The 26,997-nt window shown below is 46.7% G+C and overlaps 1 protein-coding gene across 1 annotated transcript; it reads right to left on the bottom strand.

Moving 5' to 3' along the window:
* Window positions 1-1,966: 1,966 nt before the first annotated feature.
* On the bottom strand, window positions 1,967-25,044 carry LOC130476433 (tumor necrosis factor receptor superfamily member 1A-like). Its single transcript, XM_056848373.1, has 10 exons — window positions 25,006-25,044; window positions 12,783-12,984; window positions 11,978-12,106; window positions 8,253-8,399; window positions 6,030-6,114; window positions 5,776-5,846; window positions 4,892-5,014; window positions 3,293-3,327; window positions 2,895-3,036; window positions 1,967-2,235 (listed from the first exon to the last, which is right to left on the bottom strand). The coding sequence occupies exons 1-10, from the start codon at window positions 25,042-25,044 to the stop codon at window positions 1,967-1,969; spliced, it is 1,242 nt and encodes a 413-aa protein (XP_056704351.1).
* Between the last annotated feature and the right edge of the window lie 1,953 nt (window positions 25,045-26,997).

The raw sequence follows: 26,997 nt of genomic DNA on the forward strand, positions 1-26,997 counted from the left end.
CACTTAAGGAAGAATCAAACTGGCTTAGAATCGCCTTCCCTTCCCCTCCCCACAACAGACACCCTGTGAGGTGGGTGGGGCGGAGAGAGCTGTGACTAGCCCAAGGCCACCCAGCTGGCTTCATGTGTATGCATGGGGAAACAAATCCAGTTCACCAGATTAGCCTTTGGTGCTCATGTGGAGGTGTGGGGAATCAAACCCGGTTCTCCAGATCAGAGTCCATGGCTCCAAGAAGAAGAAGAAGAAGAGCTGGTTTTTATATGCCAACTTTACTACTTCAGGGGGAATCAACCTGGCTTACCATCTCCTTCCTTGCCTCTCCCCACAACAGACACCCTGTGAGGTAGGTGGGGCTGAGGGAGTTCTAAGAGAGTAATGACTAGCCCAAGGTCACGAAGCAAGCTTCATGTGGAGGAGTGGGGAAACCAACCCGGTTCACCAGATTAGTGTCTTCCGCTCATGTTGAGAAGCGGGGAATCAAACCTGGTTCTCCAGATCAGACTCCACCACTCCAAACCACCGCTCTTAACCACCATACCACGCTGGAGCAGGCCGAAGGGAGGCTAGTCAATGAGCTGATGGGCGAAGATCACCAACAGGCATATGCTCTTCCAACGTGGTCTTAGAACCACACTCAAGTCTACGGGAGGCTGATTGGTGAGCTTGGAAAGAACACTGCTGTGAATTTGGCGGCAACTCGCCACCAAATACAGACAGGTAATCTCCTCTGCAGAAACAAATGGCTTTTGCAGCTGCCTCAACTAGTGATATGATAACCATCTTCAAGTACTTGAAGGGCTGTCCTAGAGAGGAGGGTGTTTTGTTTTCTGTTGCCCCAGAAGATCAGACCAGAATCAACGGGTTGAAATTAAATCAAAAGAGTTTCCGCCTAGACATTAGGAAGAATTTTCTAAAAGTTAGAGCGGTTCTTCAGTGGAACAGGCTTCCTCGGGAGGTGGTGAAGCTCTCCTTCCCTGGAGGTTCTTAAGCAGAGGCTAGATGGCCATCTGTCAGCAATGCTGATTCTATGACCTTAGGCAGATCATGAGAGGGAGGTCACCTTGGCCATCTTCTGGGCATGGAGTAGGGGGTCACTGGGTGAGGGCGGGGAGGTAGTTGTGAATTTCCTGCATTGTGCAAGGGGCTGGACTTGATGACCGTGGTGGTCCCTTCCAACTCTATGATTCTGTTCTACGATTCTAGTGGTTGTACATGTCACTCATATAGACAGAAACGACAGATTCACAACACCCTAAAAGGAGCATCTATCCTCCTAGATTTGGTCAGGGAGACTCATTCACTCCATCGTATTTATTGCATTAGTTAAAACTGTGACCAAACCAGTTTACATAAAACTGGGGGAAAATGAGTGTTAAAAAACTGTCCAACATCAGTCAAAAAGTAACAATATCATCCCAGAAAAAAACACGCACAAAACTAAAGCCATCAACAGATTAAAACTCAAAATATTTTGTACATAAGTTTTCATTAGATACCTTTAAAAGCTTTTTAAAAATGTGTGGGAAGGGCAGTATAAAACAAACAACGCCCCATGCCCGGTAGCTGCCCACCTAGCTTCCGAAGGTGGGCGCATATGCAGCTGTGCCTCGGATGACGTTCTCAAGCTTCCATATATACATGTGCAGAGACACAAGCATTTGCTGTGTTTTTACATTCAAAATACTGAACAGCCCCATCTGAGAGCGCCGAGTCGCATCAAGCGTCCTTGTCCCAAGTCCCAGCCCGTTGGTCCACCTGGGCTGGTCCGGATCCGCTCTGGCTGGTAGCTGTTCCGGCGGATCTCTGGCGAGAGATCTTTTCCGGCCTGCTTTAGGGGATTCCAGGATGGGGGACGCCAAGGGCTGAATGCAGACTTTTGCACGAGCATGAGACGAGCATGCTGTCATCGAGGCAAGAAAGTATGCACGGGTGAACCTTGCTCTCATGCATGCACCCCATATCCCCTCTAGGCCTGCTGCGACAGCACGTCCTGGATCGCCTCGCTGCAGCCGCTGAGCTCCATTTCATTGAGGACTCCGCTCATGCGCTCCACAGTGGCACGCTGGCCCAGCTGCAGCCGCCAGTGCCTGAGCATCTTATACTGCGCGTCTCGCATGTTCCACTCCTCCACCTTGATCCGGCCGATGTCGTTGTCGCTCAGGCCCAGGCGGCGCACGAATTCCTTCCACTGGGAAAACGGGACGCGATCCACCACGGCGTACAAAACCGCGGGACCTAGGGAGGAAGGGGGGGGGAATAAAGGAGAAGCCAAGTTATGCTGTGAATGTGAACTGTCGGGGGGACTATTCAGGTAGAGTATCCCTTATCCAGATACCCCATATCTGGACTGATCCAAAAACTGGACCCTTCAAGCCGGCATGCAGGCAGATCTGTGCTGCCTGCTTTCAATGTTTCCTCTCACCTAAAATAAAATACAGTGTACACTGCATCGTAGGTGGAGACTGAAAGCCTGCTGTTTGTTTTTGCTCTTGTTTAACAGCTGATACAGGTATTCTGGTGAGGCAGTTACACCTTTGCGTTCTGATGGTACACAAAATTATTAAAAATGTTGTTTAAAATTACATTCAGGCTATGTGTATAAAGTGTATATAAAACATAAATGAATTTGGGTCCCACCCCCAAGATATACCATTATGTATATGCAAAAATTCCAAAATATTCCAATTTCCCAATATGGAAAAATCTGAAATACAGACCACTTCTGGTCCCAAGCAGTCTGGGTAAGGGATACTCAACCTGTATCTATTATTCCAGTATTCCAATATTATTCCAATTTTCCAAAACAGAAAAATCTGAAATACAGACCACTTCTGGTCCCAAGCAGTCCGGATAAGGGATTCTCAACCTGTATCTAAAAGGGAATTTGCACTTACAGTCTGGAATCGGAGTCTCTCCTGCCGCTGGTATACAGTCTGGTAGTCCTGGTGTATTTGGTTGCACGGGTACGGCCGTAGCGGGCAACAGCATTTCTTCCTGGTTGGATTCCTGAAGGATATTGGTCACTTGTACCTCAGCCTTTAGTAATTGAGAAAAGACAGAGAGATTTACAGTTGGATTGCCTGTGGGAATACACTCGAATGCTTGTCGTAACAGTCTGGGAGCACTAAAAACGATCGACAGGTGGGGAGTTCAGTTTCACATCACAGCTCTGATCTAGAAGATCTCCCTGAACGCAGCTCAAGGTTGCTGTCTCTCACCCTGGACACCAGATGGAGACTTTTGCATCGCCTAACAGAGGGAGACAGGCAGATCACCTAATCCAGGGGCTTACCTGAGGGTTAGCTGGTGAAGGCAGCTGCTTTGGGGCTGGAAGAAAAAAAGAAGAAAAAAAGGAGATGACCTTTTCTCTCGTTTTTTTTGTGTGTGTTTAAATGGCTAACGTTATTTCTTCAATGGGCATTCTTGCTTCACCGGACACTAATGGTAACTGGTGGTAACTATCCACCTGCTGGAAGCCTGGGATGTGGACTAATCACTAGGGTTGCCGCTTACCAGGTAATGGTGGGGGACCTCCCTGTCCCCCGCCCTTGCTCAGTGGAGCAGCAGGAGGCAAATGGGAGAGAAAAACAGAATGGGAAAGTCACTTCCTGTTTCAGAATAGGAAGTGATGTCATGACACTCCGGAAATGTCAAAAATCTCTTTGGTTTCACCCCTAATCCCGGAGGGTCCCTGAAGCAACTTTTTTTTTTAATGAGCAACTTTTTCAACAAAATCAATGGAGTTTTTTTTAAGTGCTTGTTATTAAAACAACTTAATATTGATCTTAGAATATGCTCTAATACCCATTTCATATGGCCTCAAAATATCCCTGTAATGGTCAAATTTCAAAATTTTCTCAGGGGCTTGCAGCACACGAACCCCCAGCTGTAAGGAAGGGCTCACTGAGCTCTCAAGAATCTATTCATAGACTACATTTTGGCAGCTGGATCTGTAGCTCAGCCCTAGAGCCAATCGGAACCATAAAAAGACATCTGAATTCTCAGTTCAGGCTGCATTCGTCTTGCTTGTGCATTTTAACACCAAAAATCAGATGTTCACCTCTTTATTCTCTTGAGCCCCCTCTGATGACCTTCTACCTCTCTATTAGAGAATGAACTAATACATCTGCCATAGAACAAACCCACTAAAGAGGATAAAAGCAGTTACCCAGACCTCTGGAGAGAAGGGGCTCACTGTATGGCCCATTTTCAAGGGCTCCACCCCCACCACCCTGTTCTCCGCCATTTGGGCCTCGAGGTCCTTGCAAGGGCAGCAAGGCCCTTTGGACCTTGCCCTATTGTTGGGGGTTGCGAAGGGCCCCCCATAACAGTTCAAGCTTCAGGGTCCCAAAAATGTAGGTCCTCCACTGGGGTGTAGTAGCACAGGAGAGCTGTTCCCTGCACAGCTAATCCCTTTAACTGGAGATGCCGGGGATTGAACCTGGGACCTTCTGCATGCCAAGCAGATGCTCTGCCACTGAGCCACAACCCCTCCGTGGCAAGCCATGCCTGGCAACCGGGGGACGGGGGCGGCGGCGCGACTTCACATGCGCCATTACATCGCTTTTGAGCAAAACACAGAGGTAACATGAGGTAGCTCAATGAATCGGCGGAAACTCTTTCCGGTGATTCCTAGAGCTACCCTCCATTGCTTTAGGATTTTTCTCCAGAAGCTATGTAACAGCGCGCACGACGATGCTGTTTTAATTTTTCTCTCGCTGGCACTTGAAGCGGCAGTGGGCAAGAGGAACTGGGGGTGGGGGATGCCCTGCCCCAACGGGAGGGCTGACAACTCTACCTGCAGCCCCTGTAAAGGGGAGGCCTGTGACTTAGGTCATCACTAGCACAGCTACTTATCCCATTTCCCCAAGCAGCAAAGGCTGGTACTCACGGCATACGCTGAATGCAGAGATCAATTTCTTACGCAAAGCCTGCTTGAGGAGCGACCTTATGGCCAGGATCAGAAACGCAACTCCAAGGACGACAATCAGGGAAACCAGGATAGGGTTCAGGTCTGTATTAACAATAAGAAGAGCAACAATTAAGAAGAGTTGGCTTTTATATGCCGACTTTCTCTGCCACTTAAGGTAGAATCAAACTGGCTTACAATCACCTTCCCTTCCCCTCCCCACAACAGACACCTTGTGAGGTAGTTGGGGCTCAGAGAGCTCTAACAGAGTTGTGACTAGCCCAAGGTCACCCAGCTGGCTTAGTGTGTAGGAGCAGGGAAACAAATCCAGTTCACCAGATTAGCATCCACCGCTCATGTGGAGGAGTGCAGAATCAAACCCGGTTCTCCAGGTCAGAGTCCACCACTCCAAACCACCGCTCTTAACCACTACACCATGCTGGTTCTCCAGACTAGAGTCTGCTGCTCATGTGGAGGAGCGGGGAATAAAACCTGCCGCTCATGTGGAGGAGTGGGGAATCAAACCTGGTTCTCCAGATTAGATCCTGTCGCTCTTAACCACTACACCATGCTTGCTCTGAAACAAGGCTAGGCTTCCTAGGTGGTCTCCCATCCAAATACCAACCCGGGCTGACCCTTTTTATCTTCGGAGTTGTGACGAGATCAGGCTAGCATGAGCCAGCCAGGTCAGGGCATTGTTTAGAGTACTTAGTATTAATACCATGCTTGAAGAACTATATTATATTGTAATACATTGCAACAGTTTGCACTGTGACATTTCCTGAATAATAACAATTTTTAAAAGTAGCACGTTGGAAGTGGGGAAGTGGTCAATCAAGTGTTAGAGAGCCGATGCCAGAACTCACTTGAGGAATCCCTGGGTGATATACTCAGGTTTGTGACATCACAGTCTTCTTTGCACTCTTCCCCTTGACAGCTAAAAGATGGAAAAACAAACTTGGTGTTGCCCGGGAAGCAATGCTAGCTTATGCCATTTCACCACTGCTTGAATCGCTACTCACAAAGCAGACCTTGCGGTATGTCGTTCCTCCCACAAAGCACTGAAGGGAGCTGCCTCCCTGCATGAACACAACCCCACCAAGAGGACGTAATTGCTCACCTGCTGCACGGGGAACAGGTGTTCTTCTTGGCCTGGAGAAAAAACCCTTTGTTACACCTACACACTGTGTCACTGTTCGTGGAACCTGGGGAGAAAAAAGGACAGGGGTGAGGGAAGTGGGCATGGATCTGACCTCGGAGTGGGAACGTTTAGAGCAGCGGTTCCTCCCCAAACTTCCTGAGTCATGGAGCACATTTCAGGAGAAACATTTGCCACAAAGCACTAATTTTCATCTAGCGCCTATATACTAAAACGAAGGACAGCAGTGTTTTTCTTTCCAATAACTTCAGGGAGCACTAGGAGACGTTTCACGGAGCACCAAGCGCTCCGTGGGGCACAGTTTGGGAACCGCTGCCCTACGGGATTGCCATGTCAGCTGTGACTTGATGGCACTTTCCACCCCCCCCCCACCCAAATAATCCCCATTGGGAAATTATTCACACCACTTTGGAGGTGGGCGTGGATTAATCCGAGCGTTCGCAGCTCCAAAGTTAGGCAAATCGCTTTCCATTGGGGGTTCTTTAGCCTTAAGAAGAAGAGTTGTCAAGCTATCAAAGTTCTTTAAATAAACTTAAGTGACGTTTGGGGCCTACTTGTAGCATATAACGAATCACCTTTCTCTAACGAGTAATTGTTGGAAGGAATGGACTGTGCAATGTCGCTTAATGCTAGCACAGGCCTTGGGTCTACTGGGGAGGGCAGTAGAGAGTTAGTTAATATAGGGGTAGATAGGACCTTTTTCCTTTTAACCATTCCACTGCTGTCCCTTTGTTACCCAGAATGCTACTCTTAGGGGTTTCCTCTTCCTTCCAGTTCCTTCCTTCTCCTTCCGTTTTTGTCCACCATGAGACCTGGACATGTGCTCTACAATCTCTCTCCATCTTAGCTTAGCTAGTTAGTTAGAAGCCTTTACTCTGTCTTTCCTGTCCAGTATGGAGTTCACCTACAATAAAGAACTTCTATTTCTTTTCTAAAGTTATAAGCCTGAGTGTGAACTTATTCCTCAAGCAGCCAAACTATAGACTTCTGCTGTGCACAGACTCAGCTCTGCTTTCAGTAATATTTTTGGATAACTGAATTTAGTCTGAGCCTGGATGTTGTTAACAAAACTTGTTTTAAGTCTAAGCATGTTATGGAGATTTTGTCTTTAAAAACTGGATTAAAACTCTGAGTTGTGCCAATGCAGCAGCAGCAGGAGGAGGAGGAGGAGGAGGAAGAAGAAGAAGAGTTGGTTTTTATAACTTTCTCTACCACTTAAGGGAGACTCAAACTGGCTTACAATCATCTTCCCTTCACAACAGACACTCTGTGAGGTGGGTGGGGATGAGAGAGCTGTGACTAGCCCAAGAAAGACCGGAAGAGGGATCAGCTCTTAAACGTCTGGTCCCTCTTCTTCCCTCTACTCGTTCTCTTTGAACCAAACAGAACGAGTAGTGTGGGCGAGCAGTGCTGAAGAAGAGACATTGTGTTTGGACAACCGTTTTGAGCCCGTGGGCATATTTGGAATCCTGACGCGGTGTGTTAGGCACAGGGACAAAATGGCTGCCACAAAATGGCTGCCACAGGAGGCGGAGCCAGCCACAAAATGATCGTCACAGCTTAACTTCGGTAACACAGTGCAGATCCTGTGCCGTGGTGGCAGCTGCTGCCCAAGCAACATTTTAAAAAATCTGCTCAGCTAATCAAATCTCTATCAATTAGAAGCCTTGCTGGACGAAAGCCCCATCAGGTCCTGCCCACTTCCTAAAAACACTTGACAGGCCCCAGAAAAGGTGTCGATGAAGAAGAAGAGTTGGTTTTTATATGCCAACTTTCTCTACCACTTGAGGGAGAATCAAACCGGCTTACAATCACCTCCCCCCCCCCACAACAGGCACCTTGTGAGGTACGTGGGGCTGAGAGAGTGTGACTGGCCAAAGGTCACCCAGCTGGCTTCGTGTGGATGAGCGGAGAAACAAAATCCAGTTCACCAGATTAGTCTCCGCCACTCATGTGGAGGAGCGGGGAATCAAACCCAGTTCTCCAGATCAGAGTCCACCACTCCAAACCACCACTCTTAACCACTCTTAACCACTACACCACGCTGGCTCTCTAAGGGCACCACACTGGGAACTCCTGTGCTAGGGTATGCCGTGCTGAACACATCAGTGCAGAGGGTCTGTTCCCCTGATGAAGGGTAGAGCGCCAGTGATTGCGTGTTGGTTTCATCCCGGCCGTACTCACATTCTTTTAAGACGGTTCCGTTGTGGCAGGCGCTACAGGGCTTGCAAAAGAACTCGGAGCTGTCGTCCGTCCGATAGTAGTTGCTGGCGCAGCCGCAGACTGTGTCTTGGGTTCCGGTGCAGTTGGTCAATATGACCTGCTTAAAAGCTATGAGGAAGCGGGAGAGAGAGGATTCCTTGTGAACGGATTGTACCAGTGTGGTCCCCAGGCCACAAGAGAAGAAGAAGAGAGTTGTTTTTTATATGCTGACTTTCTCCACCACTTAAGGAAGAATCAAACTGACTTACCATCACCTTCCCTTCCCCCTCCCCACATCAGACACCCTGTGAGGTGGGTGAGGCTGAGAAAGCATGACTTGCCCAAGGTCACCCAGCTGGCTTCGTGTGTAGGAAGAGGGGAAACAAATCCAGTTCACCGGATTAGCCTCCTCTGCGCATGTGGAGGAGTGGGGAATCAAGCCCGGTTCTCCAGATCAGACTCCACTGCCCCAAACCACTGCTCTTAAACGCTACACCACGAGCAGTCTGAACACAAAATTGCTTATCCCTGCCCCTTCATAAAGCTATATTAGTAGGCTGTGGATTTTTTAAAAATTGTGTTGATCTGGATTGTCTTTCAAGTAATAAAGTATTGCTGTGTGTTTTTATTTTACTTGATTTAATATATTGCTTTATTCTTATTCCCGAGTTTAGGAAAAGTGGAACATAAACGACGGAAACATATTCCATTGCCTGAAATAACTCTTACGCTGAGAACTCTTAGCAGGTTAGAGGGCTGGTGCAGCACAATGGGTAAATTCAGTGTTGGACTAGGACTTGGGATGGCCAGGTTTGAATCCCCCGATCCGTCATGGAAGCCTGCCAGGTGACCTCTCGTCGTCCCTCGGCCTAACTTACCTCACAAGGTTGTTGTTGTGAGGGCTGAGTGGAGGAGGGGGGCCTGATGTGAAAAGCAGTTTTGGGTCTCTGATCAAGGAGAAAAGTGGGACATAAAAAAAAATAAGCTTGAGCTAGATTTAATACCACGGCTCTGTTTAACATCTTTACATTGCGATCCCAGAGACCAGCTCTACGTAGGGTTGCCAGCTCCGGGTTGGTAAATACCTGGAGATTTTTGGGGCTGAGCCTGAGGAGGGTTGGGTTTGGGGAGAGGAGGGACTTCAATGCCCTAGAGTCCAATTGCTGAAGCGGCCATTTTCTCCAAGGGAACTGATCTCTATCGGCTGGAGATCAGTTGTAACAGCGGGAGATCTCCAGCCACCACCTGGAGGTGGTATGAGTTCCAGCCTAGCGTGTGAACTAGCGAGAGTGAAGTCCATGTACAAATAGCTAATCCTGACAGAGAAAAAACTCAAAACAGGTGACTACCAGATCCCTGTCTCATTGAGCGATCTCTTCGGGGCTCCCTAGAACCACGATTCAGGGTTCAGAATTACGAATTCCAGCTGTGGTGACATCGGAATAAACGCACCATTGAAAAGTCCAGAAGAGATACAAGGACTATTTATGAGAGGAAATATATGGACATTATTGTCGAAGGCTTTCACGGTCAGAGTTCATTGGTTCTTGTAGGTTATCCGGGCTGTGTAACCGTGGTCTTGGAATTTTCTTTCCTGACGTTTCGCCAGCAACTGTGGCAGGCATCTTCAGAGTAGTAACACTGAAGGACAGTGTCTCTCAGTGTCAAGAGTGTAGGAAGAGTAATATATAGTCAGAAAGGGGTTGGGTTTGAGCTGAGTATTGTCCTGCAAAAGTATTGTCCTGTAAGTATCAAGATAATGTGCTAATGAGGGTATGGTATGTTAATATGGAACCATTGTAACCTGAAGTGATCTGTTAATGTGTGTAATCCAAAACTAATCTGTATGGCTATTGTTGAATGTTGTCTTTGTCTGGAGGTTTTTCAGGGCAGGAAGCCAAGCCTTATTCATTCTTAAACTCTCCTCTTTTCTGTTAAAGTTGTGCTGATGTTTATGAATTTCAATGGCTTCTCTGTGCAATCTGACAAAATAGTTGGTATTTTCTAGTTCTACCAACTATTTTGTCAGATTGCACAGAGAAACCATTGAAATTCATAAACATCAGCACAACTTTAACAGAAAAGAGGAGAGTTTAAGAATGAATAAGGCTTGGCTTCCTGCCTTGAAAAACCTCCAGACAAAGACAACATTCAACAATAGCCATACAGATTAGTTTTGGATTACACACATTAACAGATCACTTCAGGATACAATGGTTCCATATTAACATACCATACCCTCATTAGCACATTATCTTGATACTTACAGGACAATACTTTTGCAGGACAATACTCAGCTCAAACCCAACCCCTTTCTGACTATATATTACTCTTCCTACACCCTTGACACTGAGAGACACTGTCCTTCAGTGTTACTACTCTGAAGATGCCTGCCACAGTTGCTGGCGAAACGTCAGGAAAGAAAATTCCAAGACCACGGTTACACAGCCCGGATAACCTACAAGAACCTATATGGACATTGTTCCTTGGATCCCACTTGAATATTTGTGTAATGAACTGTACTTACTTACCCCTTATGTCACACTTGAGTGCATGACTAGATTTATATTTGTATTCTAAGTGTTAAGCCCAATTGTCAATTACATGTTCTTACAAATTGGAGATTCGGATTTACTGCACGCCTTATGAGCCATAACTGCTGTTATTTGATTGAACGTCTATGTGCAGCAAGCTAATTCTAAGAACACAAGAAAGGCCCTGCTGGATCAGACCAAGGCCCATCAAGTACAGCAGTCTGTTCACACAGTGGCTGACCAGGGGCCTTTAGGAAGCCCACAAACAAGACAAGTGCCGCAGCACCATCCTGCCTGTGTTCCACCGCACCCAATATAATAGGCATGCTCCTCTGATACTAGAGAGAATAGGTATGCAGCATGACTAGTATCCATTCTAACTAATAGCCATGAATACCCCTTTCCTCCATGAATATGTCCACTCCCCTCTTAAAGCCCTCCAAGCTGGCAGCCATGACCACATCCTGGGGCAGGGAATTCCACAGTTTAACTATGTGTTGTGTGAAAAAATATTTCCTTTTATCTGTTTTGAATCTCTCACCCTCCAGCTTCAGCAGATGACCCCACGTTCTAGTATTATGGGAGAGGGAGAAAAACCTCTCCCTGTCCACTCTCTCCAAACCATGCATAATTTTATAGACCTCTATCATGTCTCCCCTTAGCCACCTTCTTTCCAAGCTAAACAGCCCTAAGGGTCTTAACCGCTCCCCATAGGACAGTTGCTCTAGTCCCTTAATCATTTTGGTTGCTCTTTTCTGCACCTTCTCAAGCTCTGCAATATCCTTTTTTAGGTGTGGTGAACAGAACTGTACACAGTATTCCAAGTGTGGTCTCACCATAGATTTGTACAAGGGCAGTATGATATCAGCAGTTTTATTCTCTATTCCTCGTCTAATTATGGCCAGCATGAAATTTGCCTTTTTTACAGCAGCCGCACACTGGGGTGACATCTTCATTGAGCTGTCCACTACCACCCCAAGATCCCTTTTCTTGGTCTGTCGCTGCCAGCACAGATCCCATCAGCGTATATGTGAAGTCTGTTAAGTTCCTGGAGGTTGGCAACCCACCTGGAGGTTGGCAACCCTAGCTCTACCCCTGCCCGGCCCCTCTCCTCAGTCCACCCGCAAACTTCTCAACGCTGTCCTCATCCGGTCTCGCTTCAGACGGACTTACTTGAACGGCAGTTTTGGCAGCTGCGACACTTTCCTGCAGAGTTCCCCTGGCCCATGAAGGATCCCTTAGGGCAAGGTGTGCAGTCGGGCGTCTTGTCTTCACTCACGCAGTGTTGTGAAACGTAAGTGCCTGTGAAGGAATTGCCCAACGGGAAGTGACTGGCAGGGAAAGGAAAAAGGGGGAGGAATCGTGGCAGAACGAACGAGGGAGCCAAGAGGTGGGCATCGAATGAAATTCTCAGCCTGGCCTAAGATCAACGGGGCGAGGAGCAAAGCTTCCGGCAAACACACAGCCCCCCTGCTTTGCCCCCTGAATCAGTTCCAGTTAATCTGCCCCATTACTCCCAGCTGACAATTAAAAGGCCTATACCACGGAAAAGGCTACATCCCAAATTTAAATCTCATTGGGAAAATAATTTAACCGTTGCAATTTCCCCTCAGAGTATTCCAGGAATTGTGATTTTGAAGAGGCAAAATTACCATTTCCTCCCTCTTCGATCAGCACAGTTCCATTGTCAGAAGAGGTGGGAGGGGGCATTTTGTCACCTTCCTCTTTTACAAGGCAGTGCCCCCGCCCCTGCGATATGCATGGCTGTTAGTCCATGTGGGTCCCAAGACTAGGGTTGCCAACTCTTGGCTGGGAAATTTCTGGATATTCGGGTGCTGAGCCTGGGAAGACTGGGTTTGGGGCGGGGAGGCACCTCACCAGGGTATAACGCCATACTGTCCGCTCTCCGAGATTTGTCAGTAAGGGGAGACAGGGAACGTGCAACAGTACTAAAGGTTATTCTGATTTTCATTCATACCTTTGTGGCACAAAATGCAGCAGTGAGTTTGGTTTGGATGCCGGTAGTACCCTGGCCGACACGGCTCGTTCCTCCTTTCTCTGCCGCCGGAGTGGATGGAGGGTTGTTTGTCCGCAAGTACGTCATGGCTATGTACATTACTGTGGATGAGGGCTCTTCCCAGACATTCCTCTGTATTCATCTGAATCAGGATGAATTTGACCTACGGACACAAAAAGGAACAAAGAGTTCTTCATCAAGGAGAACCCAAAGCTGACAACCCCAATCTTTAAGGCTTAACGCGCGGACCAGTTTCCGGCTTTCCAGGCGGAGGAGGAGGAGGAGGAGGAGGAGGAGGAGATGAAGAAGAAGAGTTGGTTTTTATATGCTGACTTTCTCTACCACTTAAGGAAGAGTCAAACCGGCTGACATTCACCTTCCTTTCCCCTCCCTATAATTAAAGATCCCCACCCCAGGTTTTTCCCTATTTTCCATGTGCTCATATGGAACCTTATGAGCCTTGTGGCGCAGACTGGTAAGCTGCAGTACTGCAGTCCAAGCTCTGCTCACAACCTGAGTTTGGTCCCGATGGAAGTTGGTTTCAGGTAGCCGGCTCCAGGTTGACTCAGCCTTCCATCCTTCCGAGGTCGGTCAAATGAGTACCCAGCTTGCTGGGGGTAAAGGGAAGATGACTGGGGAAGGCACTGGCAAACCACCCCGTAAACAAAGTCTGCCTGGTAAACGTCGAGATGTGACATCACCCCATGGGTCAGGAATGACCTGGTGCTTGCACAGGGGACCTTTACTTACGTACACATGGAACCTAAGTTGCTACGCTGTCGCCCACCAATTTGGAGAGATCCTTTTGGAGCTCTTACACAATCTACTCCAGCCACGTTCACCATCCTGAAGAAGTTTGAGTCACCCGCAAACTCAGCCACTGCCCTGCTCGCTCCCATTTCAAAACCCTTTATGAACAAATTAAATGGCAACACTTAAATTACTTCCACTGTGAGCATGTTTCATTTGCCCCTACTCTCTTCTCAGGTTTTGACCCACGAGAAGGGACATCTTATCCGGTAACTGCTAAGTTTACTTAGGAACCTTTGATAAGGGATTTTGTCAAAAAGCCTTTTGGAAGTTGAAGTATACAATGTCTCCTGGACACATGAACACATGAAACGGCCTTATACTGAACCAGACCTTTGGTCCATCAAAGTCAGTATTGTCTACTCAGACCGGCAGCAGCTCTCCAGAGTCTCAGGCTGAGGTCTTTCACATTCCCTACAAGCCTCGTCCCTTTAACTGGAGATGCTGGGGATCAAACCTGGGACCTTCTGCATGCCAAGCAGATGCTCTACCGCTGAGCCACAGCCCCTTCTCCTTGCCTTCTACTGAATCAGACCCTTGGCCATCAAAGCCAGTATTGTCTACTCAGACCAGCAGCGGCTCTCCAGGGTCTCAGGCAGAGGGCTTTCACATCACCTACTTGCCTGGTCCCTTTAACTGGAGATGCCGGGGATTGAACCTACATGCCAAGCAGATGCTCTACCACTGAGCCACAGCCCCTTCTCCTGGAGTCCTCTGGTCCATGTGGTCGTTATCCCTCTTTTAAAATTCCAAATCTTAGGTGAGAAAGGACTTTGTTGCATGGAAGCCATGCTGACACATTCTCAGCATGTAACATAGTTAGTAATTCCATCTTTCATAACCGTTCCCACAAATTTACCCAGAACAAACACTTGGCTTGTAATTTCCTGGATTTCCTCTAGATCTCTTTTTGAAACATCAGTATTCCATTTATTGCTTTCCGATTTTTTGGAAGTGTGTCTAGTTTTAGAGGCACAAGGCATATTTGTGTTTAGAGATCATCAGTTTTGGCCCTAAACCTTTATCCGTCATCTCCACTTTTTGACTCAGTCCTTCGGACAGCCTTCCTAAAAAGGGTGACTCGGACGTGGATGAATGGCCCCCATTTTCTAGAGTGGTGACTGATGCAGAATTCCGTTTTCTCTGCAGCCTCCCAGGGTCTGACTTCAGGAATAATTTTACCTCTTTGTCATAAGAACATAAGAAAGGCCCTGCTGGATCAGACCAAGGTCCATCAAGTCCAGCAGTCCACTCACACAGCGGCCAACCAGGTGCCTCTAGGAAGCCCACAGGCAAGACGACTGCAGCAGCATTGTCCTGCCTGTGTTCCAAAGCACAAAATACAATAGGCACCTTCCTCTGATCCTGCAGAGAACAGGTATGCATCATGACTAGTATCCATTTTGACTAGCAGGCATGGATAGCCCTCTCCTCCATGAACACGTCCACTCCCCTCTTCAAGCCTTCCAAGTTGGCAGCCATCACCACATCCTGGGGCAGGGAGATCCACAATGTAACTATGCTTTTTATCATTTTGAATCTCTTACCCTCCAGCTTCAGCAAATGTCCCTGCATTCTATTATTATGAGAGAGGAAGAAAAGATTCTCCCTGTCCACTCTCTCCACACCATGCATAATTTTATAGACCTCTATCTTATCTCCTCTTAACTGCCTTCCGTCATCCAAGCCCTTGTCTCCCTGGTCAGTTTCCAAAGTATGGAAATAAATTCTTATTGTCTTAACGTTTTAGCACTATGGTTCCTAATATCCTTTGGTTGCCTGTCTGACGGTCCAGTTACATTTGTTCTGCCAGAACATGTGTTCCTTCTTGTTCACCTCATTTGAGGAAGGTTGTTGTTTTCCTCGTTAACGTTTCTGGTTTCCTTGACATCGCACATTAGCCATGCTGGCATTCTCTTAGATTTACTGGCCTCTATGGTATAAATCCTATCTGAGCTCCTGTTATTGTGGGTTTAAAAAATATCGAAACACCCTGGAGAGATTTGACCTTCCTTTGCCCTATCTTTCAGATTCCTTTTTGACTAATTCTCTCAAATTTGAGGTTTCCTCTTCTCAGATCAGACATGGTTGTGCCGGGCTTTCGAAGCAACCTTCGCTCGTCTGATGCTGAACCTAGTAGTATTGTGATCACTGACCTTCTCTGGTGTTTACAGTATTAAATACTGTATCAGTTAGTTTCAGGAAACCACTGCCATTTCAGTAAATCCAACCTTCTTTTCTGATGAGTCATACAGGGCTGCCACAGGCAACTAATTCTCCGCTCCTGGAGCTCATCCAGCAACCAGTTCAAGCATTTTGCTGACAGTTGACCTCCTACAGGGCACCTTGCCAATCTCCGGTCGAAGGCTACGACATAACACCAGGTTTACATGCAATAGATGGAATGAGTACTAGTCTCTCTCTGTGTCTCTCTTACACACACACACACACACACACACACACACACACACACACACACACACACCTTAAAAAAACTTAGAACGCAACACTTAGAATCCTAGAGTGGGAAGGGTTCATAGAGGCCATCTAGTCCAACCCCCCCTGCTCAATGCAGGATCAGCCTAGAGGATCCCTGACAAGTGCTTGTCCAGCCTCTGCTTAAAGACTGCCAGCGAGGGGGAGCTCCCCGCCTCCCCAGGTAGGGGATTCCACTGCCGGGGCCAGCAAGGCAGCAAACAATTAAAACAGCATAATATAATACATCATTAAATCAATTTTTTAAAAAATTAAAATACGTCTCGTGTACCAGGGGAGCACACCACGTGTGATCCTCTCGTGGTGCGCAATCAGCAATTTGTGGGAAAGGGGCAAGGTGCATATTGTGCAGTTTGGGTACAGTTGAACACCTACCCTCAAAAATCTGGGTTTAATATAATATGTATTGTGGCTGGAAAATACCTATGTTGCCCATCTTCACAAAAAACGACAACGGCACATATCAAGAGGAGCGCACGTAGTAATTCCCCCAGTACGTGAAACAGGAGCACAAGAAACATAACATCAGAACAGGGTTACTATGCTCCACAGGTAAAGTGGCAGCAAATTCAGTTTTGCCGCAAGAGGCCTCTCAGAACTCCTCAGAGGACACGTAATCGGGACTTTTGATATGAGAATACACCACAGATGATGATGAAGAAGAAGTGTTGGTGTTTACATGCCGATTTTCTCTACCTTTTTAAGGCGAATCAAACCGGCTTACAATCGCCTTCCCTTCCTCTCCGCACAGCACACACTTTGTGAAGTAGGTGGGGCTGAGAGAGTTCAGAGAGAGCTGTGACTAGCCCAAGGTCACCCAGCTGGCTTCATGGGGAGGAGTGGGGGAATCAAACCCGGCTCCCCAGATTAGAGTCCGCTGCTCATGTGGGGGAATCGAACTCGGTTCTCCGGATTAGAGTCCACCGCTCTGAACCGCTACACCAAATCGCCTTTCAAAAGCTGACACCTCGCCTAAACAGAATAAACTCTGGCTGCTTTGATGCTGATAAGGAAGGAAAGAATTGAGAGCAAATGGTGACAAGCATAAAAAGAAAACAAAAATATACAGACACCTGAAGCTGCCTAATGCTGAATCACACACTCAGTCCACCAAGGTCAGTATTTTCTCATCACCCACTACCTTTTCCATTACCTACTACCTTTTGACTGGAGATGCCAGGTGTCAGTATCAGGCGTCTGTCCCTAGCATCCCATAAGCAAACTCATCCAGGCAGGTAGCTCTGAAGCAGTAATACCTTATTAGGAGCAAAAAGACAGATTAAAGGACTGACTGCCTACAGCCAGGTGAGGCTAGTAATGGTGAACACAGGCAGGTTACATGCTTACGACACTACGGACTGAAAAGGTAAACATTGCTAGGCAACCCCGAGATAAGCGGTTCCCAGGAAGACAGACTAAACATTACCACAGCTGCAGAAAACAGGATGAGCGGAACTGTACACAGACGTTCATAGGCATGAGAACCAAGGACTTGACGTGCGGCCTGAACCTGGCCTGACTCATGTCAAGAGCCTTTGCTCCAGCAAAAAGAAGGCAAAGGCCTGACACCAGGGATTGAACCTGGGACCTTCTGCATGCCAAGCAGATGCTCTACCACTGAGCCAGGGCCTCTATTTAAACATATCAGTGTCAGGGGCAAGAGAAGCAATGGAATTAACAAAGGAATACCAAAGGAACCCAGCAATTTTCTGGGAAGATAAATCAGTTCTTTGTATTAGTCCTCTATGCAGAGGACACTGGGGAGATAACATACCTCCACTACCATTTCTGGGGAGGGCATTAGAAAGGCTATGCTTTAGAGTAAATGGATAAATTATACATTTGCCAGATGGCAGTCACCCAACTGAAGAAGAAGAGTTAGTTTTTATATGCTGATTTTCTCTACCTTTTAAGAATCAAACTGGCTTACAATCTCCTTCCCTTCCCCTCCCCAAAACAGACACCTAGTGAGGTAGGTGGGGCTGGGAGAGCTCTAAGAGAACTGAGACTAGCCCAAGGTCACCCAGCTGGCTTCATGTGGAGGAGTGGGGAAACCAACCCAGCTCACCAGATTAGAGTCCGCCGCTCATGTGGCGGAATGGGGAATCAAACCTGATTTTCCAGATTAGAGTCTGCTACTCATGGGGAGGAATGGGGAAACCAACCCGGTTCACCAGATTAGCGTCCGCCACTCATGTGGAGGAGTGGGGAATCAAACGCGGTTCTCCATATCAGAGTCCGCCGCTCTTAACCACTACACCACACTGGCTCTCTTAAAAAAACAAAACCTCAAATAGAAATATGCACTTTATTTTTCAAATCAGTTTCCTTAACCAGAAATGTAACCAATGTAACACACCAGTTCTTAATAGAAGGACCTAGAAAGTTAAAAGAGCCATCAGGCTAATCTCTGTCTTGGGTAAATTACCGCATTTTTTAAAATAAATATTTTATTATTTTTATAACATAAAACAAAACAGAAAAGAAAAATACAAACCGATACCTTCAATATACAGAATAAAACTTCATTATATAATAGAATACAAATAGTCAAGGTATCATAAAAACCCAACACCCACCTTAACAAGTGTCCCATCACCACTGTGGTAGACTTCCAGAGAAGTGTCTAAGCAGTTTAAAGTTAAACAAATTATCAACAGTTCAGTTTTCTAAATTGCTTCTATAACTCGTTCACTATGTTAGTAAAATTCATTTTTGCCATTTTATCCCAATATGCAAAGGCCTTTGACCATGTCGTTTTAAATTCTTCCAGATCCTTCCCATGAAGGGAATCTGTTAGTTTGGCCATCCGCATATATATTCATAATTTCTCTCTCCAGTCTTTAATTAGAGGTCTACTTACTTGCTTCCAGGATTTAGCTATTGTAATTCTTGCTGCAGCAAAACTACCGTATATTGACATATGACTCTATCACTTTTATTCATTTTCTCCTTAGGAATTCCCAATAAACAAAAGGCAGGTTCCATTTTTACTTTAGTATTAATCAAATTACAAGTCTCTTTCACTACTTTTCTCCAAAATTGTTTAATCTTTTTACATATCCACCAGGCATGCATAAAAGTTTCTTTTTCCATTTCACATTTCCAACATAAATTACCGCATTTTCACAGCTTTACTATAGATACAGAACAAGGCTTGCTATAGATAAACAAGCATGGATTGCGCAGAGGAAGTCCTGCCGCACAAACCTTTCACAAAGCTCTTAAGAGTGTCAGCAAACATGCAGGCTGCTTCCACATGGGGTTTTTTTCTGCACCAGGAAGGCAGGAAACTCCTGCATTTAACAGTGTCCACAAGACATTGTGCTCATTGACAGCAAAAGTCACTGCGTTTCTGGGGCTTTTCCCTTTCAATGGGATCACATATAAGCCTAGTGTGGTCTGGTTCAAAGGGGAAATTGCGGAATGGCTGCCTATTGTTATTTTTTTATGTAGATAGCAGCTGGTATCTGTTGATCAGACAATATATAATAATAAATACGTTGGCCTTTTATGCAGGGACGTTTCCCTGCGGTCAATAGAAAACATGAACACATGAAGGTGCCTTATACTGAATCAGGCCCTTGGTCCATTAAAATCAGTACTGTCTACTCAGACCGGCAGCAGCTCTCCAGGGTCTCAGGCATGGGTCTTTCACATCACCTGCTTGCCTAGTCTCTTTAACTGGAAATGCAGGGGATTGAACGTGGGACCTTCTGCATGCCAAGAAGATGCTCTACCACTGATCCACAGCCCATCCCCTAAAGTAAGAATGAATGGAACACATGAACACATGAAACTGCCTTATATTGAATCAAACCCTTGGTCCATCAAAGTCAATATTGCCTACTCAGACCAGCAGCAACTCTCCAGGGTCTCAGGCGGAAGTCTTTCACATCACCTACTTGCCTAGTCTCTTTAACTGGAGATGCCGGGGATTGAACCTGGGACCTTCTGCATGCTAAGCAGAGGCTCCAGCACTGAGCCACAGCCCCTCCCCGAATCATGCCTTTCCCCCACTTCATCTTGATGTACTTTGTTATTTGAAGCAATTCCCCCCTCCCCTCCAACTAATGTCCATTACTGGAGTCAAGCCGGAAGAAACAGGTTTCAGACAATGAAACAATATAGTGTTATAAAAATGGATTGGGGGATAAGGTTTAGCTTTCGTCATTCACAGGTTCTGCTTTTGGTACAACAATAGACCTTTCCTCTCTTCCATCTGAGAGGAAGAATTCATTATTCCACGTACAGATTTCCCTTTCATGTCTAGTGTGGTGTTAAATAAAAACTCGGCGTAAAATAAGTGTCTGGTTTCACCGTTAAAAACCTCACCCGCTTTCCTGTTTTTAAAAAGCATTTTCCGATTTTAAGTCTTCTTGAAATGAAAACTTGCCTGGGAAAAGAAACTGAATGCTTCCACCCTGTTCGAAGGGCCTTGCGGTCTTCTACCATGTTACTGTATGCAAGAACACATGAAGCTGCCTTCTACTGAATCAGACCCTCGGTCCATCAAAGTCAGTATTGTCTACTCAGACCGGCAGTGGCTCTCCAGGGTCTCAGGCAGGGGTCTTTCACATCACCTACCTGCCTAGTCCCTTTAACTGGAGATGCTGGGGATCGAACCTGAGACCTTCTGCATGCCAAGCAGATGCTCTACCACTGAGCCACAGCCCCTCCCCTGTACAAGTGTTATGAGCACTTATTGGATAGTGCCTGTGACATAACTCATGAGAAACAGCTAGGGTTGCAAACCTCCAGGTACTAGCTGGAGATCTTCTGCTATTACAACTGATATCCAGCTGATAGAGATCAGTTCACCTGGAGAAAATGGCTGCTTTGGCAATTGGACTCTATGGTATTGAAGTCCCTCCCCTCCCCAAACCCCGTCCTCCTCAGGCTTCGCCCCAAAAACCTCCCGCCAGTGGCGAAGAGGGACCTGGCAACCCTAGAAACAGCACAGTTCTTGTTCCTACCAGTTTGACAGCTTACCGCCAGAGTAAATAGGATTGCCAACTCCGGGTTGGAAAATACCTGGAGATTTTTGGGGCGGAGCCTGAGGATGGTGGGGTTTCGGGAGGGGAGGGGCTTCATTGCCATAGAGTCCAACTACCAAAGCAGCCATTTTTCTCCAGGTGATCTGATCTCTATCGGCTGAACATCAGTTGTAATAGCAGGAGAGCTCCAGCCACCACCTGGGGATTGGCAACCCTACGAGTAAAACAAGAGGTGCACCGCAACTCACTGGAGAGATTCAGTTCTTGTCAGTATTACTCACAACGTATACTAGTAACATGTCCTGCTTAAGGTTGCCAATCTCCAGGTGGGGCCTGGAAATCTCCTGGAATTGCAACTGATTTCCAGACTTCAGAGATCAGTTTTCCTGGAGAAAATGGCAGCTTTGGATGGTAGGCCCTATGGCATTATACCCTGTTGCTGTGTCTCCCTTCCCCAAACCCCGCCTTCCCCAAGCTTCACCCCCAAATCTCTAGGAATTTCCCAACCTGAAGTTGGCACCCCATCACAGCTCAATTTTGGCATGACTGGGAGGGAACTTGGGTTGCCAACCTCCAGATAGTTAGAATTCAACGATTACCTCGTGCCAATTCTACAGATACTGCAAACTAAACAGCAAAACAGCACTGATGGCCAAATATGATAAATACGTTGTTAAATGCTGTATTCCATCAATATTTAGGTAACCGAATGTAAACAGCATTACAAGAATTTTTTTACGATAAAGAATTTTTTACTTATGCCTATTGTCTTCACATATATGTTTCCATACCAGAGCATAACGTGTCACAAAACATCACATACTTAACAGTGCAATGCATTTCTGTCTACACTGTGCTCCAAAACAACACTAACAAACTTCTCATAGCAGTGACTCGATTCATAGAGCAATTCACAGCGCAATACCAGTGTCTGAACCGAGTTTCAAGATGCAACCAGAGAGTCCAAGCTCCCGTAGGAGCAACAATAAATTAGTTATGCAGAACGAAGAGAAGGGCTTCCGGTAATATACCCTTTTCACCACAGGGGTTTCTTCGGTCAGAAATGTGCTTGATGTGGCTATCATATAGCAGACAAATCATATCTCCTTCCTTAGACGGATGGCATATTGGCTCAACCTCCAGGTGGTGGCTGGAGATCTCCCACTATTACAACTGGTCTCCAGACGACAGAGATAAGTTCCCCAGGAGAAAAATGGCCACTTTCGAATGTGGACTCTATGGCGTTATACCCCACTGAAGTCCCTTTCCTCCCCCAAACCCCACCCTCTTCGGGCTCCACCCCCCAAAATCTCCAGGTATTTCCCAATCCAGAGCTGGCAACCCTAGAAGGAACCCAACGTTTATTTTGAAGTACGGAGTTGTACAAATCCAAGCTTGTGATTCATAGGTTGTTTACCAATTCAGATCAGAGGGATTCCTGGGGGAGAAATTAAAATCTGGGATAACCTGTTCCTCACAGAGATTCATCACATTATTCTGTTCAAGCTCGAAACAAAATTGACGCATGCCAGAGGGAACAAAAGGATAGCACGTTATCCTCCTTCCTGGACACACATTATCCTTCCATGAAGGAAAAAAGCCCAATTTGTAGGGTTGCCAGATCCAGGTTGGGAAATACCTGGAGATTTCTTGGGGTGGAGCCTGAGGAGGGTGGGGTTTGGGGAGGGTCTTCAATGTCATAGAGTCCAGTTGCCAAAGCAACCATTTTCTCCAGGTGAACTGATCTTTATCAACTGGAGATCAGTTGTAATAGCAGGAGATCTCCAGCTATTGCCTGGAGGTTGGTAACCCTACCAATTTGTAAAAAAAGAGAAACAAGGGGAAATAACCCCACCCAACCCCAGTTCTGAAAAACCCTGGAGTTCAGGCGGCATATTGAGTTGTAGCTAATCACAATGCTGCCCAGCACTGAAGGGTATTTTTTTTGGAGGGGAGCCAGAGCCAGGATGGGAGGGGGGAGATAAGGAAAGCAGATTTGGGGGCAGAGGAGAACAGGGGCTGGGAAGAATTCCCTTTCTCCTCCCCTGCAAGTCTTGGGGGGAGGGTCCCCCTTGTTGCTGATCTAAATGGCACCCTTTCCCAGCGTAAAATTGCATTAAAATTCATAAAAACAAATTTTCCTAAGGGCTTAACAAGGATTTGGAGTTGCTTAGCCAACACATGTGTTAATTAGCCGAGCAAAACTAGGTAAACTCTAGCCTTGTCCCCAGTTACTGCTACTGTGAATGGTCTCTACACTATTTTTCAAAAATAAACCTTGGCATTTTAATGACAAACATTTTATTCCAGCCAGCATAAACTTCTGTGGACTGGAGTCCACTTTCTTCAGACGCTACCAGTAGATCTTCATTTTATATTTATTTTATGGCAGGTTGCCCCCCCGCAACACAAATAACCCAGGGTGAATGGACCATAAAATGCTAAAAGTACAAAGTGAAACGTAATTATGTAAAATTCAGATCTACTCAGGAGACATCCAGAGACCTTAACACCTGTATTGGATGGAGAGTGACAGGATTTGTTGAGATAGTCACAGTTATAGTGAGATAAAAACTCCTGTCTTGGTTCAACCCCTGGGTGGGCAGAAGGCAGCGTGAAACCTTTGAATAAGTTCCAATGCAGTGGATTCACACTGGAGTTTCAACCTGAACTTCAGAGTGAAAAGGCTGACTTAATTTCATTTAGAACATTTACATGCTGTCTATCCAAAGAGTTGCTCTGAGCAGCTCCTAATGTAAAAAAAAAACAATACAATAAAACCACAAAAAAGAAACAGCGTAAAATATTTCAGTTAATAAACAAATCTTAAAAACAAACCAGGCAATAAAGATAGAATAAAACAACATTCAGCAGCCTAAAATCACACCCATAAAACAGCACCCATGCTCGAAATACACCATAAAAAATAAATGGAACCTAGGGTTGCCAACCTCCAGGTAGGGCCCTGGAGATCTCCCTGAATTACATCTGATCTCCAGATCAGTTCCCCTGGAGGAAAAGGCTGCTTCAGAAGGTGACTCTGTGGCATCAAATCCCAGTTGAGCTCCCTCCTCTGCCAAAACTTCACCTTCAGCAAGTTCGACCCCCCAATCTCCAGGAATTTCCCATCCTGGAGCTGGCAACCCTAGCGACTCCTAAAGTTAAAAGGCTGGGGAAAATGAAATGCCTAAAGGAAGGCACCAGGTGAGCCTCAACAGGGAGGCACTGAATAGGCAAGGAGCCAACACTGAAAATGCCTTGTCTCTGGCTATCAATTGCTTCACCACTGGAGGTACAGACTGCCAGGCATGGGGATTTTAAAGGAGGACATTCGTCTAGTAAGGAGACACTACAATGCATCTGAAGGAGCTGTCAAGATTGTTTTTGGGGGGTGGGGATAAAGCCTGGGGAACATGGGATTTGGGGAAGGGAGCTATAATGCCGTAGAGCCCACCCTCCTAAAGCTGCCATTTTCTCCAGGGGAACTGATCTCTGTAGTCCAGAGATGTATTTATAATTCCTGGAGCTCTCCAGGCCCCACCTGGAGGTTGGGCCCCCAGGGCAGCACCTGTGGAAGGGGTAATCTGGAGAAGGATTTCCCCTAAAATCTATGGTATACCATGGAGTTTGCCCTCCCAGGTTGCCATACTCTCCAGGGAAAATGATCTCTGCAGTCCGGAGACGAGTTGCAATTGTGGGAAAACTCCAGGATCTACCTGATGGTTGGCAGCCCTAGGAGATGGCCAAGGAGGAGACTTCCGGTCGCCTCTGCCCATTGCCATTCCTTAGGCCTGAGCCAGGCACCAGAGGACACCCCGATCCAGGAAGAGCACCGCAGCCCAGACCTAAACTCCTTCCCAGCTCCTGTCGTTCCCACTTACCGTGGCCGCTAAGACTGGGAAGAGCCCCAGCTGGAGCATAGTTCAGCCAGCTGGGACCCTCGCATTGGCTGCCCCAAGAGGGCCTCTCTCCCCTGCGAGAGGCTCCGAAAAGGGAAAGGGAGTGCAACTTGCGTGCCTTGGCAAATCCAAGTTCCTTATTGCAACAGGAAGCCACCAAAAAAAAAAAGAAATCAGAGGGAAGGGTGTGGAGACACCAACTCCCGCCCCCACACACTCCACAGGCTTTCCCAGCTTCTATGCCCAGACAAGATACATACAACCCTGTTACCCGGACAGAGCCATTAACCCACTCCCTCTCGTTCATTCATTCCTCCAAAACTGACCTCCTAAGGCCAAAGAACAAGCTGGTTTTTCATCCCTTTTGCCCAGTTTTTCTTTTCTCCAAACTTTGTTTGCTTTGTTTAGGGTCAAGTACCACGGAGAAAGCGTGCTTCAATCTGGCCCAGTATTCTTACATATTAAAAAGAAATGAAAAATCACCACCACCCCTTCACATTATCTCAACAGTGGCCTCAATATATATCCCATGCTTCTGGTTGCCATCCTCCAGGTGGGTTAGCAAACGTAACGTAATTCAGGCTAACATTCAGGTCAAACTGGATGTGAATAACAGAGGTTGCAACGTGTATGGAACCTAGGGTTGCCAACCTCCAGGTACTAGCTGGAGATCTCCTGCTATTACAACTGATCTCCTGCCGATGGAGAGCAGTTTGCCTGGAGAAAATGGCTGCTTTGGCAATTGGACTCTATGGCATTGAAGTCCTTTCCCTCCCCAAACCCTGCCCTCCTCAGGCTCCGCCCCCAAAACCTCCCGCTGGAGGCAAAGAGGGACCTGGCAACCCTAATGGAACCTCTGTTATATGGACTGAAACTCTGTTGTATGGACATCTATGGACATCTTCAAGTACTTGAAGGGCTGTCATAGAGAAGGAGTGTGCCGAGTTGTTTTCTGTTGCCCCAGAAGGTCGGGCCAGAACCAACGGGTTGAAATTAAATCAAAAGAGTTTCCGCCTAGACATTAGGAAATTTTTTCTAACAGTTAGAGCGGTTCCTCAGTGGAACAGGCTTCCTCGGGAGGTGGTGAGCTCTCCTTCCCTGGAAGTTTTGAAGCAGAGGCTAGATGGCCATCTGTCAGCAATGCTGATTCTATGACCTTAGGCAGTTCATGAGTGGGAGGGCATCTTGGCCATCTTCTGGGCATGGAGTAGGGGTCGCTGGGGGTGTGAAGGGGGAGGTGGTTGTGAATTTCCTGCATTGTGCAGGGGGCTGGACTAGTTGACCCTGGTGGTCCCTTCCAATTCTATGATTCTATGACTGAACTTAGTTGCAATGTGTATGGATTTTCAACTGTATTTGTTATAGAGCTAGGTAGGTATATAGATAGATTTAATCTGAATGACCAAGTTAAGAGAATTACATGTTGTAAAACACAGCTACTGGATTCTTTGATGTGAATGTAATATCTTTGATGCGAATATAATTTTCCAGTTTGATGCGAATGTTAGCCTGAATTGCATTATTTTTGCTAATCCACGGATCCCAGCAATTCTATTTCCACACCTTTTCTTTGTATTGTATCCTCCAGGTGGGGCCTGGAGATCTCCTGACAACCGATATCCAGACAACAGGGATGGGTGTCTCTGGAGAAAATGGCTGCTTCGGAGGATGGATTTATGGCATTATAACCGGCTGATAGGGTTGCCAACCTCCAGGTACTAGCTGGAGATCTCCTGCTATTAACAACTGATCTCCAGCCAATGGAGATCAGTTCACCTGGGAAAATGGCCCCTTTGGCAATTGGACTCTATGGCATTGAAGTCCCTCCCCTCCCTAAACCCTGCCCTCCTCAGGCTCCGCCCCAAAAACCTCCCACCAGTGGCGAAGAGGGACCTGGCAACCCTAAATTTGATGACAACATTACATGGTTGCTGTAAACCATTCTCTCTCCACCCCAATCAGTGCACACTGGAA

Source organism: Euleptes europaea, chromosome 4 (assembly GCF_029931775.1).
Source record: "Euleptes europaea isolate rEulEur1 chromosome 4, rEulEur1.hap1, whole genome shotgun sequence".
Lineage (NCBI taxonomy): Eukaryota > Metazoa > Chordata > Lepidosauria > Squamata > Sphaerodactylidae > Euleptes > Euleptes europaea.

Excerpts from the sequence above, each read along its gene's own strand:
- LOC130476433 (XM_056848373.1), bottom strand. The coding sequence starts at position 25,044 with ATGCTCCAGCTGGGGCTCTTCCCAGTCTTAGCGGCCACG. Across the intron at positions 5,847-6,029 it reads ACCTGTTCCCCGTGCAGCAG|CTGTCAAGGGGAAGAGTGCA; the intron begins GTGAGCAATTAC and ends TCCATCTTTTAG. Across the intron at positions 3,037-3,292 it reads CTTCACCAGCTAACCCTCAG|GCTGAGGTACAAGTGACCAA; the intron begins GTAAGCCCCTGG and ends CAATTACTAAAG.